This window comes from Myotis nattereri (genome assembly GCF_964212035.1).
Source record: "Myotis nattereri genome assembly, chromosome: Y".
NCBI lineage: Eukaryota > Metazoa > Chordata > Mammalia > Chiroptera > Vespertilionidae > Myotis > Myotis nattereri.
Window position 1 is genome coordinate 2,143,466 of NC_138094.1, and position 13,870 is coordinate 2,157,335.

General features: G+C 54.0%; 1 protein-coding gene across 3 annotated transcripts in view; it reads left to right on the forward strand.

The window, feature by feature from the left end:
• LOC308512216 (steryl-sulfatase-like) overlaps window positions 1-13,870 on the forward strand; it is a 226,934-nt gene that overhangs the window by 45,239 nt on the left and 167,825 nt on the right. For all 3 annotated transcript variants that reach the window (XM_081082014.1, XM_081082013.1, XM_081082012.1), the window contains exons 7-9: window positions 4,851-4,988; window positions 5,078-5,237; window positions 7,425-7,546. In XM_081082014.1, the coding sequence (XP_080938140.1) occupies window positions 4,851-4,988; window positions 5,078-5,237; window positions 7,425-7,546 (420 nt within the window). The remainder of the gene's footprint in view (window positions 1-4,850; window positions 4,989-5,077; window positions 5,238-7,424; window positions 7,547-13,870) is intronic.

Here is a 13,870-nt window from a genome sequence, read left to right on the forward strand (position 1 = left end):
GATGATGAAGATGGTGATGATGGTGATGATGATGATAATGATGGTGATGGTGATAGTTATGGTGATAATGATAGTGATGGTGATGATGGTAGTGATGGAGATAAAGATGGTGATGATGAAGGTGGTGATGATGATGGTGATAATGATGGTGATGGTGATAGTTATGGTGATAATGATAGTGATGGTGATGATGGTAGTGATGGAGATAAAGATGGTGATGATGATGAAGGTGGTGATGATGGTGATAATGATGGTGATGGTGATAGTTATGGTGATAATGATAGTGATGGTGATGGTAGTGATGGTGATAAAGATGATCATGATGGTGTTGATGATGATGGTGATGATGCTGGTGATGATGGTGATGATGAAAATGGTGATGATGATGAAGATGATGATGATGTTAGTGATGGTGATAAAGATGGTGATGCTGATGAAGATGGTGATGATGATGGTGATAATGATGGTGATGGTGATAGTGAGGATGATGGTAGTGATGGTGATGGTGATGGTGATGAAGATGGTGATGATGATGATGGTAGTGATGGTGATGAAGATGGTGATGATGGTAGGGTTGGTGATAAAGACAATGGGGATGATGATGGTGATGTAGATGATGGTGATGCTGGGAAAATGATGATGATGAAATCAGTAAAGATGATGATGGGAGGAGGAAGGAAGGGATGATGATGAAGATGAAGCAGCCCACTTTATAGGGAAGTAAAGTCTGCAAGGTAAAGTAACTCTCCCAGAGTCCTGGAGATAGCGTTGGACGGTGGGACTGACACCCACAAGAGAAGAGGGACTGTTAAACTAGGTTCTATCTTTATGTCCCTGTTGCCATCATGCCTTTGTCCTGAAGCACCAATTGCTTCTTTTTTAAAAAAATATATTTTTATTGATTTCCGAGAGGAAGGGAAAAGGAGAGAGAGAGAGAAACATCCATGAGGAGAGAGAATCATGGACCGGCCGCCTCCTGCGCGCCCCCTACTAGGGATTGAGCCCACAACCCGGGCATGTGCCCTTGACCGGGAATCGAATCGTGACCTTCTGGTTTGCCACTTGACGTTCAACCACTTAGCCAAACCGGCCGGGCTCAGCTGCACTGATTTTAAATGCCTTATTCTTGCAGATTAATCCTGATCTTCAGTAATTTATTTACGTTTCCTCCCTGAGCCTGTTCTTGATTTTATATGTTTCTCTCAGGCGTACACATCTGTAAACTGTAACCTCACCCAGGGTCTCAGAAAATTCCATAGCAGGACAGCAGCGATGAAGGAAACATACATTGAGGATGTTTTTCTTTCTCTCCGTATTTTTTTTTTTTTATGTGACTTTCCTGTAATTCTGTGTTTGGGACCAAATAGTACATTTTCTGGAGAAAGATGTTGTTTTTTTGCATCCTGAGCCTTTAAGAGTAAACAGTACCCAGTAAGAGAGAGAAAGGGTTGGGCGAGGGCCCGGGGCAGGGTCGAGGCAGGCCAGGTGATGTAGACTTTGGGCCGTAATATTAATAATTTGGAAATTCATCGTGTGGACTCTCCGTGGTGGTTCTCTAACTTTTAATTTAGCTTGTAAATCCTGCCCCCTCTGGGTTTCGCACACTCTGTGGTAATGTGACCATTTTTTCACAAAGCCCTTCCCGCGGGGGCCCGGGACAGACATGATTTTACCTCGAATTTTACAACTCACGGTAAAAGGAAGAACTTTTGACGCTGTTTTATGAGTGGTTCCCATAAAGACGGCAACATCGTGAATTATCAAGGAATCCGTGGCCCCATTCATTCACACAGGATGAATGAGAGAAGACGTGGTTGCATTTCAATGACAGGAATAGTAGCCACAATCCCCTAGGAGCAGCTGCCGCCACCATAATCATTACATAGCGAGTGACTAACAATAGCTCAACCATGAAAGCCTTCCGTCTGTCCTGGCCGCTTATTGAAACACGAGAGACCCGGTGCACGAATTCGTGCACAGGTGGGGTCCCTCGGCCTGGCTGGAGATGGGGGCCTATTGGGGCCTGCTGGCTGGGGCGGAGGGAGGAACCATGGCTGACCGGGGGAGGGTCCGTGGGAGGTTGGCTGTGGGAGCTCACTGACCACCAGGGGGCAGCTTCTGTGTTGAGCATCTGCCCCCTGGTGGTCGGTGCCCGTCATAGCGACCGGTCAACCAGTTGCTTAGGCTTTTATATATATAGATTTGTACGTGGATGACTGTTTGACTATGCTATGAGATATGTTTTTTTAAAATATCTTTTATTGATTTTTTGAGGAGGAGAGAGAGAGAGAGAGAATCATGGATCGGCTGCCTCCTGCACGCCCCCTACTGGGGATTAAGCCCGCAACCCGGGCATGTGCCCTGACCGGGAATCGAACCTTGACCTCCTGGTGCGTGGGACGATGCTCAGCCAACTGAGCCGCACCAGCTGGGGCTGCCAGGAGATATTTTTTTATGTCCATCTCTATAAAAACGGGAAAGCGAAGTTTGAGAGGTTAAGTAACCATTCAGTAGCCAGTTAAACATTTCACGGCATCGGAAGAAAAGATATATTAGGATTTGGGAGACTGGGTTAAAAAGGTATCCTATAGAATTTAAAAGGCGAATATGCACATTGTCCCCTCGACTGGGAGTTCGACCAGGGGGCAGGGCAGACTGACCAATGGTCTGCGGCCCCTCCCCCCATCTGGCCCTGCCCCTGATCGCCCCCCCCCTCCCCGATCAGGGGTGGGACTGGCTTGCCAACCGCCTGCAGCCCCTCCCTCTGGCCGGCTCGGCCCAATCGGTCCTGATTGTGGCGGGCCAGCCGGACCCCACCTGTGCACAAATTCGTGCACCGGGCCTCTAGTGTTCCCATAATATTCTGCTGGCCTGGCCGGTGTGGCTCAGTGACTGAGCGTCAACGTATGCACCCGGAGGTCATGGTTGGATTCCCAGCCGGACTGAGCTGGGCCGGGCTTTTATAACACTGCTTGCATGTCTGAGGACGACCACCCAGGTACGTGCCCTTGACAGGAATCGAACCCGGGACCCTTTGGTCCGCAGGCTGGCGCTCTAGCCACTGAGCCATACCGGCCGGGGCTCTCGCCGGGATTTAATCTTCCCCTACAACCCCCGTCCCCAGCGAGGAGGCAGGGTGTCCCACCCCCACATGTTCCCCGGGCAGGGTCACCCCAGGGTGGCCGGGACGCTCTCGTCTGTTGGATGAGCCGACTGGTGGTGTTTGTGTGCCTGCCGCTCAGTGACAAATTGCTCTCCAGACGGCATATTTCCCGCTGCGTCTGTTTCACTCGGGGAACAAGATGAGAGGATTTGAAAGGCAAACATTCCCTGTATCAGCGGCCCCGCAGCACGCACGCCCGTAATGCAGAACCATCCCCCGCCATGAATCGGTGTCCTTCTCCCCGGGGAACCTTCCTGAGAGACAATATTCGCAGACGCGGGCCGGGCCGCGTGTTGTACCGAAAGCCGAAGACAATTTGGGGGCGTGTGTGCCCGGGGGGCGTTGGGTGCACAGTGTGTGGGAGAGAAAAACGTTAGCCCTGCACACTGGGCGGAGAGAGTAGGTGTGCAGTGGTCAGTACGTGAAGTAGCGTATTCTTGTTTCATTATTTTTTAACTAGAGGCCCGGTGCACGAATTTGTGCACCAGTGGGGTCCCTCGGCCTGGCCTGCGGGATGGGGCCGAAACTGGCTCTCCAACATCCCCCGAGGGGTTCCGGATTGCGAGAGGGCGCAGGCCAGGCCAAGGGACCCCACTGGTGCACAATCGGGGCCGGGGAGGGACGCGGGAGGTTGGCCAGCCGGGGAGGGACCGCGGGAGGGCTCCAGGGCGTGTCCGGCCCATCTCACTCAGTCCCGATCGGCTGGACCCCAGCAGCAAGCTCACCTACCAGTAGGAGCGTCTGCCCCCTGGTGGTCAGTGCACGTCATAGCGACTGGTCAACCGGTCGACTGTCTGCCCCCTGGTGGTCAGTGCACGTCATAGCGAGCAGTTGCGCGGCCTTAGCACATCATTAGCATATTACGCTTTGATTGGTTGAACGGCCAACTGGTCTACCGGACACATAGCACGTTAGGCTTTTATTATAGGGGATCGCTGTACTATTTTCCATTGGGACAGCTGTAAGCCTACCTTTGGGTCAATCTTTGGAAAAATTAAGTGGTTAATGGGCTCTGGGCTTGACTCACAAGACTCTGGCTTAATACCTAAACAGAATGGGACTGAGAGTATGTTGGAGTGTGTCTTTCGGGGGAAGAGAAAATAAAAGGAAATCGGAAATCTGACCATTTCTCCACAAATTAAACGAAATACTTCACCGTTTTTGTCCGATGGTCTCTACTAGATTCTGTCATGTTAATCCCAGCCAAGTCTTGTGGGACGCTTTGGATGGAAATGACAAAGTCAGTGCCCAGCTGGCGTGGCTCAGTGGTTGAGCGACAACCGGTGAACCAGGAGGTCAGGGTTCGATTCCTGGTCAAGGGCACATGCCCGGGTTGCCGCCTCCATCCCCAGTAGGGGGCGTGCAGGAGGCAGCCGATCCATGATTCTCTCTCATCATTGATATTTCTCTCTCTCTCTCTCTCTCCCTTCTTCTCTGAAATCAATAAGAAAAAAAGAAGTATAGCTATATTTCTGCTAGAGGCCCAGTGCATGAAATTCGTGCACAGGTAGGGTTTCTAGCAGCTGCCGGCCGCCGCTGGGGCCTCCCTTCCCCAGCTTCTGGCTCGGGCCTTCCTTTGCTCCATGCTGCCCCCTGGTGGTCAGCGCATGTCATAGCGAGTGATGCATGTTAGGCTTTTATATAGATAGATGTCTAATTTCACACTTGGCTGTGGTCTCCCCTTCAGGGCAGCTCCTGAACGTCCTAGAGGAGCTGCAGCTGACCAACAACACCCTCGTCTACTTCACGTCCGACCAGGGTGCCCACGTAGAGGAGGTCACCCCCAAGGGAGAGCGTCACGGGGGAAGCAATGGGATCTTTAAAGGTGAGCGTGGGATCGGCTGTGGCCCCCAGCTCCCCCGCCCGGCGGGCCAACCTCAGGAGACTCACCTGTGCCTCGCATTGGCGTTTCAGGCGGCAAAGGCAACAATTGGGAAGGAGGCATCCGCGTGCCGGGCCTGCTGCGGTGGCCGGGGGTGCTTCCGGCCGGGGTGGAGATCGCCGAGCCCACCAGCAACATGGACGTCTTCCCCACCGTGGCCAAGCTGGCCGGGTCCCCGCTGCCCGAGGACAGGTACGAGACTCGAGTCGCGTGCTGTGGCGTCGCGCCCGCGTCCCGGGCGGGGGCGGGTGGGCTCCGGCTCCCGGCGTGTTGCGTGTGAACTCCAGCGGGACGCGTTCTCCGCCTCCGGTTATGTCACCCGACAGCCGGGGGGTCCGGGTGGGGCCGCCTGTCACTAATGAAGCCAGTTCAGCAGAGACGGGGGTGAATCCTATAAGAGGGTTTGTTCCAATCCTGCCGGCGGGATGGGAGAGTAGCAGGTCACCCACAGACGTCTGCTCTGCACCCCCCAGAGGCCAGCTGCCTATATGGGTAGAAAGACAAGGGTTCCGTGGGGTAGTAGGTGTGACAGACCCAGGGAAGTGGGCACGGGATACTCATTACAGGTCATGCGGGCTGGGGGTGGGGAGTTTGCAGACTGTGGGTGCCTCTGGGGCCAGCTTACAGGCAGTAGGGGCTGGGGTTGCAATGATCAGGGTGCCTCCGGGACTCGATTGTCTCAGCCTCGAGGTTGTCGATCGTCCCGTGATGACAGGCAGGAAAGTTGGCAGCGGTTACTCATAAAAAGCCTTCTCCGACGCCAGAAACTTCACTCCCGATTTTGTCTCCTCATGGGCCCTCGGTCTTACCCTTGGAATAAATCTCAGTAGGCACCTTCAATAACTCCCACAGGGTAAGTGCCAGAGTTGCACGCGGCTCTGGTGGCTTCCAATCATTAAAATCACCTGGGCCCTTTGCTTTTATTTTGTTTTGTGAATCCTCACCTGAGGATATTTTCCCATTGATTTTGTGTGTGTGTGTGTGTTGTTTTTTTTTAAAGAGAGAGTGGAAAGGAGGGGGAGAGACAGAGAGAGAGAAACATCGATGTGAGAAAGACACACAGATTGGTTGCCTCCCGTATGCACCCTGGCGAAGGCCCTGACCAGGGCTGGGGAACCTGTAACCAGGGTATGCATGCTTTTGACAGGAATCGAACCCGGGACCCTTCTGTCTGCTGGCCGACGCTCTATCCACTGAGCGGAACGGCAAGGGTGGAACCTGCTCTTGAAATGGATGGTCCTTCTTACAGATCTCATGAGGCTTGTTGACTTATAAAATGTTACTATTGTGAGATAGAGAGAGAGAGAGAGAGAGAGAGAGAGAGGAGATAAGAAAACAGTAATCTATGCCCAAGTCCCTTGTGGGGAGAAAATGATGGCCCGCTATTGTATTTCAGTCCTGTGATTTTTTTTTTAAAGAATAGTAGCAATTTTTATTTTGTTTTTTAAATATTTCTATTGATTTTAGAGTGGAAGGGAGAGAGGGAGAGAGAGATAGAAACATCAACGAGGAGACAGAATCATGGATTGACTGCCTCCTGCACGCCCCCTACTGGGGATTGAGCCCGCAACCCGGGCGTGTGCCCTGACCAGGAATCGAACCGTGACCTCCTGGTTCCTAGGTCGACGCTCAACCACTGAGCCACACCAGCTGGGCAAGGCTGCTATGTCTTTATCTTATTGTTATGGAATAAGAGCCTCCACTCATGATGCTGTTGGGAGAATTAAAAAAAAAAATGCTGACGTCCCTGCATTGCATATGGTACCCAACAGGGTCCGGGAGGGTATTTACCGCCGATGACTTAATTATGACCATGCTGCTCTCTCACGCTCTCCGTTGTCGGGAGGATATGGAGGTGGGGGGAGTGGGCGGGGGGGTGGGGAGAGCAGTTCATTCCCAGGAGGAGACGGCCAAGGTAGAGATGATCAGGCCAGCAGGGGAGAGCAGTTAGGGGCGATCAGGCTGGCAGGGGAGAGCAGTTAGGGGCGATCAGGCCGGCAGGGGAGAGCAGTTAGGGGCGATCAGGCCGGCAGGGGAGGGCAGTTAGGGGCAATCAGGCCAGCAGGGGAGAGCAGTTAGGGGTGATCAGGCCGGCAGGGGAGAGCAGTTAGGGGCGATCAGGCCAGCAGGGGAGAGCAGTTAGGGGTGATCAGGCCGGCAGGGGAGAGCAGTTAGGGGTGATCAGGCCGGCAGGGGAGAGCAGTTAGGGGCAATCAGGCCAGCAGGGGAGAGCAGTTAGGGGTGATCAGGCCGGCAGGGGAGAGTAGTTAGGGGCGATCAGGCAGGCAGAGTGGTTAGGGCAGGCAGGCAGGTGAGCGGTTAGCAGCTAGCTGTCCTGGTTCGCCTCACACCCTCACGGCCACCTGGTTGACCCCACAGGATCATCGACGGGCGCGACCTGATGCCCCTTCTGCGAGGCGAAACCCAACGCTCTGAGCATGAGTTCCTCTTCCACTACTGCAACTTCTACCTGAACGCCGTGCGCTGGCACCCACCCAACAGTGAGTCGCAGCTCCCTGAGCGTCCGTGGCTCCCAGGGTGCTCTGCTCTGCAGCGGTCGGTCGATGGATGGCTCGGGTGCGGGGCGCTTGGCTTGGTGTGGAACCCTGGCTCCTTTTGCTCTTACTCCTTCTGGTCCCAGGCTCATGGCTCCTCCGTCTGTACCTCCGCACGGATTGTGTGGGTTTTGCCCCCGGACTCCGATCTTGAGCACCAAGTTCCGAGGTGTGGATGTTGTGGTGTTTGTCCTCCTGCGTGTTCCTCAGGTTGTGCTGTCGCGTTTGGGTTTTCCGACACCCATCTTAGGGTCGTGTCCTTCCGTACCAGCTGGAAGGTGTGAGTGGAACCAGGTGGTAGGTCTCAGGTGGCTTTTGTGTGTGTTTTTTTCGTGCCGTTCAACGTAGAACCGCGGTGATGTCCATGTGACTGAGATGCCTCAGCACCTGGAAACCCAGCAGCTGTGAATGCGACCGGGGCGTGTTCTAGAGGCCGGTGTGTGGAGGTTGGACTTTGAGGTCACGCCTCAGAGGTCGACTCAACCTCCCGTTTTCTCTGTTGTGTTTGGGGGTTCGGCTCCTGGAGGCTCCCCTCTCCCAGGACATCTGCTCACCTCCCAAGCGATGGCTCCTTCTCAGACTCAGAGCGAGACTCGTACTGGCTTTCAACGCACCCCTGCCCCATCCCTACTCATCTGGTCTGTTGGGCAAAGATTCATTGAAAGGGCTCACCATTATGTTAAAAGTGGAAAATGGCAACCATTCTGTTATCCCACAGAAAGCACATCAGCTTGACTCTACAAAATACTTCATTTTTAATTTTCTTAAAGAATTAATGTGTGTGTGTGTGTGTGTGTGTGTATTTGATTTCAGAGAGGAAGGGAGAAGGAGAGAGAGAGATAGAAGCATCTGTACTAATAAAAGGGTAATATGCTAATTAGACTGGACGTCTTTCGGACATCCTTCCGGACAAAGCCATGGTGGTGGGGCTGAGGCAGAGGTGGATAGGGGCGATCAGGCCGGCAGGGGAGAGCAGTTAGGGGGATCAGGCCAGCAGGGGAGAGTGGTTAGGGGCGATCAGGCCGGCAGGGGAGAGCAGTTAGGGGCGATCAGGCCGGCAGGGGAGAGCAGTTAGGGGCGATCAGGCCGGCAGGGGAGAGCAGTTAGGGGCGATCAGGCCGGCAGGGGAGAGCAGTTAGGAGCTAGCTGTCCCAGATTGCAAGAGATCGGGCCTCAACTGGCAGTTGGACATCCCCTGAGGGGTCCCAGATTGTAGAGGATGCAGGCCGGGTTGAGGGACCTCGCCCAACCCCTGCACAAATTTCGTGCACCGGGCCTCTCGTCAATGAGAGAATCATGGACCGGTTGCCTCCTGCACGCCCTGTCCTGGGGATGGAGCCCGCAACCCGGGCCTGTGCCCTGACGGGGAATTGAACTGTGACCTCCTGGTTCCTAGGTCGATGCTCAGCCCCTGAGCCACGCCGGCCGGGTCTGTGTCTTATTTTAGAGGAACAGGAGCATTTGGGGCCAAGCCATCTACTGAAGGAAGGCTGTCCTTCCTTGCATGGCACCCAGTTCTCTGAGAAATGTAGAGAATTAAGGTTCCGTGCTGCTCTGGCGTTTCAAGAAGCTGGAAGGAGCAGACGTGGTCAGGGGCTGGAGAGACAGCTGACGCGGGGGAGGAACGAGGAAACAGACAGGAAGAGGGAAAAAATAGGACCAAGTGTGACAAACAAGACCCAGATTCTGATCGGCAGCTGCTCCCGAGATAAAATCTGCTCCTTGGACAGGGATTTGGGCAATTTCTGAGAATCTCCTGCCTCCAACCAGCGACCAAAGAGGAGGAATCACAGTACGTCTGCCCTGGCCAGTGCGGCTCAGTGGATAGAGCAGCGATGGCGAACCTTTTGAGCTCGGCGTGTCAGCATTTGAAAAACCCTCACTTAACTCTGGTGCTGTGTCACCTATAGAAATTTTTTGATCTTTGCAACCAGAGTAAAACAAAGACATATTTTAGATATTTATTTTATATATTTAAATGCCATTGAACACAGAAAAATCCACCAAAAAAATGAGTTCGCGTGTCACCTCTGACACGCGTGTCATAGGTTCTCCATCGCTGGGCTAGAGCGTCAGCCTGCGGACCGAAGGGTCCCGGGTTCGATTCCTGGTCAAGGCCATGTGCCTTGGTTGCAGGCTTGATCCCCAGCCCTGGTAGGAGCACACGTGGGAGGCAACCAATGGATGTGTCTCTCTCACATCGATGCTTCTCTCTCTCTCTCTCTCTCTCTCTCTCTCTCTCTCTCTCTCTCTTTCTGTCCCCCTCCCTTCCACTCTCTCTCTAAACATCAATGCAAAAGTATCCTCGGTGAGGATTCACCAAGTCACGGTGGCTCAAGGCTGGAGTCGTGCATCGAGCTAAAGGGTCGCAGCCACCCAGGATGTTCTGAATCGCCTCTCATTTCGTTGTCGGGGTGTCTCTGACACTCAGGGGCCGTGGCCGCTGCCCTGGCGTCCCCATGGCTCTGGTTAGTGACGGAGCTTCGCCCGCATTTATGCTTCCACCGGCGCTGACTGAGCGGCTGCTCCGTGGCACCCCCGTGCCCGGGTGGGTGGGCACGTGTTGGTGGACCACACGGGTGGTTTTCTTAGCTTCTGAAGAGGGAACGGAAGTCCGACCTGCACACCTAGCGGGGGCGGCAGCGGGCACGAGAGCTGCTGGGTTTGCAGGCTGCTCACGCCGTCGCCCGCGTTGTGCCGGGAGCCGTGGGAGGAGCTGAGCGGGCGGAGGTGCGTTCGGAAAGGGCGAGTCTCGTTTGCGCGGCGGGGTGACCTGTCCGCTAGAGGACACAGAGAAGACGCGTGGTCGTTGGGCGAGGCGGCTGGCGTCATCTCAGGTCCACGTTGCGAGGAGACGGTCAGTTATCGCCGGGCTGCATGCCGGAACGCTTTCCAAAATTCTTAGGGGTGAGAGGGATGCTGCGTGAGCTCAAAATCCTTCCTTAGAGCCTGGCCAGTGTGGCTCAGTGATTGCACGTCGACCTATGAAGGAGGGGGTCATGGTTGGATTCCCGCTCAGGGTACATGCCCGGGTTGCGGGCTCGATCCCCAGTAGGAGGCGTGCAGGAGGCAGTTAGGGGCGATCAGGCCGGCAGGGGAGGGCAGTTAGGGGCGATCAGGCCGGCAGGGGAGGGCAGTTAGGGGCGATCAGGCTGGCAGGGGAGAGCAGTTAGGGGCGATCAGGCAGGCAGGGGAGAGCAGTTAGGGGCGATCAGGCCGGCAGGGGAGAGAAGTCTGGGACGATCAGGCCGGCAGGGGAGAGCGGTTAGGGGCGATCAGGCTGGCAGGGGAGAGCAGTTAGGGGCGATCAGGCAGGCAGGGGAGGGCAGTTAGGGGCGATCAGGCCAGCAGGGGAGAGCAGTTAGGGGCGATCAGGCTGGCAGGGGAGAGCAGTTAGGGGCGATCAGGCCGGCAGGGGACAGCAGTTAGGGGCAATCAGGCCGGCAGGGGAGAGTAGTTAGGGGGCGATCAGGCCAGCAGGCAGAGTGGTTAGGGGCAATCTGGCCGGCAGGGGATAGCAGTTAGGGGCGATCTGGCCGGCAGGTGAGCAGTTGGGAGCCAGCGGTCCCGGACTGTGAGAGGGATGTCAACATGACTTTACGGACAAAGTTTACCTGGAAAGGTCGGTAGATTCTTGGGACCAGAAGCAGTTGCAGGATTTTAAGCAGGTGAATATTGCCAGGAGATGCACGCTCACGTTCACGTGCGAGCCCACGAACCATCTGGTCCGACAGAACTCCCAGGGGATGCGGCCGTTCTGATGCTGAACCCACAGGGCCTCCGAAATCCTGCCTCTTTTCCAATTCAAATCGGTTGGAAACTGTTTTTCTTGAGATTAAAAAAAAAAAAAAATCACTTAAAAAAACGCAAGAGAAAAAGCACGCTGTACCTCACAGAATTTATTCTACCAAATGGTTATTCAGCCCTGGCCGGTGTGGCTCAGTGGATAGAGTGTAGGCCTGCGGACTGAAGGGTCCCGGGTTCGATTCCCCGTCAAGGGCACATGCCTGGGTTGCGGGTTCCATCCCCAATGGGGGGCGTGCAGGAGGCGGCCGATCCGTGATTCTCTCTCATCACGGATGTTTCTCTCTCTCTCTCTCTCCCTTCCTCTCTGAAATCAATCAAAATATATATTTTTTAACCCTTAAAAAAAAAATGAAATACTTGGTTGGGTCCAGCTGGTGTGAATTCTGTGTGTACATCCACGCAGCCCTCCCAGCACCCCCAATAAATCTCTCTTGTCAAGTCGAGCAGCCGAACCCAGGTGTCCAGGGGCGTGTCCACGTGAGGGACCCAGAGGAGCCGATGCGTCCAAGCCATTCACACCGAGTTCCCGGATTCTCTGCGAGCCCTCCGTGCGGGGACCAGATTTAAGGGCAGACGGAAACCCGTGTTTTTCATTCCTTTTTTTGTTTTTTTTTTGTTTTTTTTTTTATAAAAGCCTTCAGCTCTCAAGGGGGAAAAAAACACACACACACAAAAACTAGGGCAGTTTATCCTTGTCCCTGACAGAGCGCTACGCTTGCTCCTGAAAATAAACCACATGAAAACCCACGGAAGGGGGGGTGTTTTTTTATTTATTTTGTTGTGTTTCCTTTTTATTTATTTCGTTTTTCATCCTCCCCTGAGGATATGTTTGCAGAGAGGAAGGGAGAGGGAGATAGAGAGAGATAGAGAGAGGGGGAGACAGACATTGATTGGTTGCCTCTTGCACCCACCCAGACCCAGGATCAAACCCAGGCGTGTACCCGACCTAGACTCGAACCCCCAACCTTTTGCTGTACGAGGGGCCACCTGCCAACCCACTGAGCCACCCGGCTAGGATAGGATGTTGGTTCTCTCTCTTCCCGTCTAAAGGGTGTCCCAAAATTCACGCAAGAAGTAATTTTGTTAGAAAACACAGGTTTGTAATTAAAAATTGTAATTTTTTTATTGATTCATAAAGGACACAGTCTAGGGTTTATGGATGGAATAGCACATCGGGTCCATGGCCTCCACGGCTCTGCTGGCACAGACGCAAAGCCGCGGTCTCCATTGGTCTTCCCTGTCCCTGCTCCTGGGCCGTCATTGGTCTTTGGTGATGCCGATCCAATGGAAGGGATTGACATCCAACAGATATGAGAATCTGATTCAATAAACCGAGTCAAATTGGGCTTTTATTGGTTGTTGTTGTTGTTAATGCTCACGCCGAATTCAAATCTTGCGTGAATTTTGGGACACCCTTCTCCCACCCCCTGGCCCCAGGGGACCCCGGCTGCTCAGGGCCAGCTGGACACAGAGCCATCCGCGAGCTGTGTTTCTGTGGTTGTTTGGATTTTTCTTAATCTTTATTGTGCAGAGTATTATAGGTGTCCCCCCATTTCCCCCCCTCGTCCCCCTCCATCCGGTTCCCACCCTGTCCCAGGCCTTCACCCCCCTCCTGTCTGCGTCCACAGCTAAGACCTTGGCGGATCTCTTCCCTCCCCCCGCTCCCCCCCATCCCTCTGGGATGGGTCAGCCTGTTCCATGCTCCCGTGACTCTGGTTCTGTTTTATTCAGCTGTTTATCTTGTTCATAAGGTTTCTTGTTTTTTTTATTTTTATTTTGGTGTTTAGATTCAATTGTTGATAGATAATGTGTGGATTGCCATTTTATGGTTCATACTAGAGGCCTGGTGCACGAATTCATGCACAGGGGGGGGGGGAATCCCTCGGCCTGGCCTGCGGGATGGGGCTGAAACCAGCTCTCCGACACCCCCCAAGGGGTCCCAGATTGTGAGAGGGCGCAGGCCAGGCCGAGGGACCCCACCGTTGCATGATCGGGGCCGGGGAGGGAGCGCCGGAGGGCTCCAGGGTGTGTCCAGCCCGTCTCGCTCAGTCCCAATCAGCCGGACCCCACCAGCAAGCTAACCTACCAATCGGAGCGTCTGCCCCCTGGTGGTCAGTGCACGTCATAGCGAGCGGTTGAGCGGCCTTTGCATATCATTAGCATATTACGCTTTGATTGGTTGAACGGCCGGCTGGCCAGCCGGACACTTAGCATATTAGGCTTTTATTATATAGTTGTTGTTTTTTTCGGTACAAAACACTATTAAATTATTTATTTACTCCAAGGGTCAAGGAAAGGCGTCAAACGTAAACACAGGCTAGCATAACGTTAGTTCTTAGGATCGAGAGGATGTTTTTGTCTGTTTTTCTTAATCTTTATTGTTGAAAGTATTCCCTATGTCCCCCATATTCCCCCATGGACCTCTCCCCACCCCTAACCCCTCCCCGCCACCCAGGCCTTCAC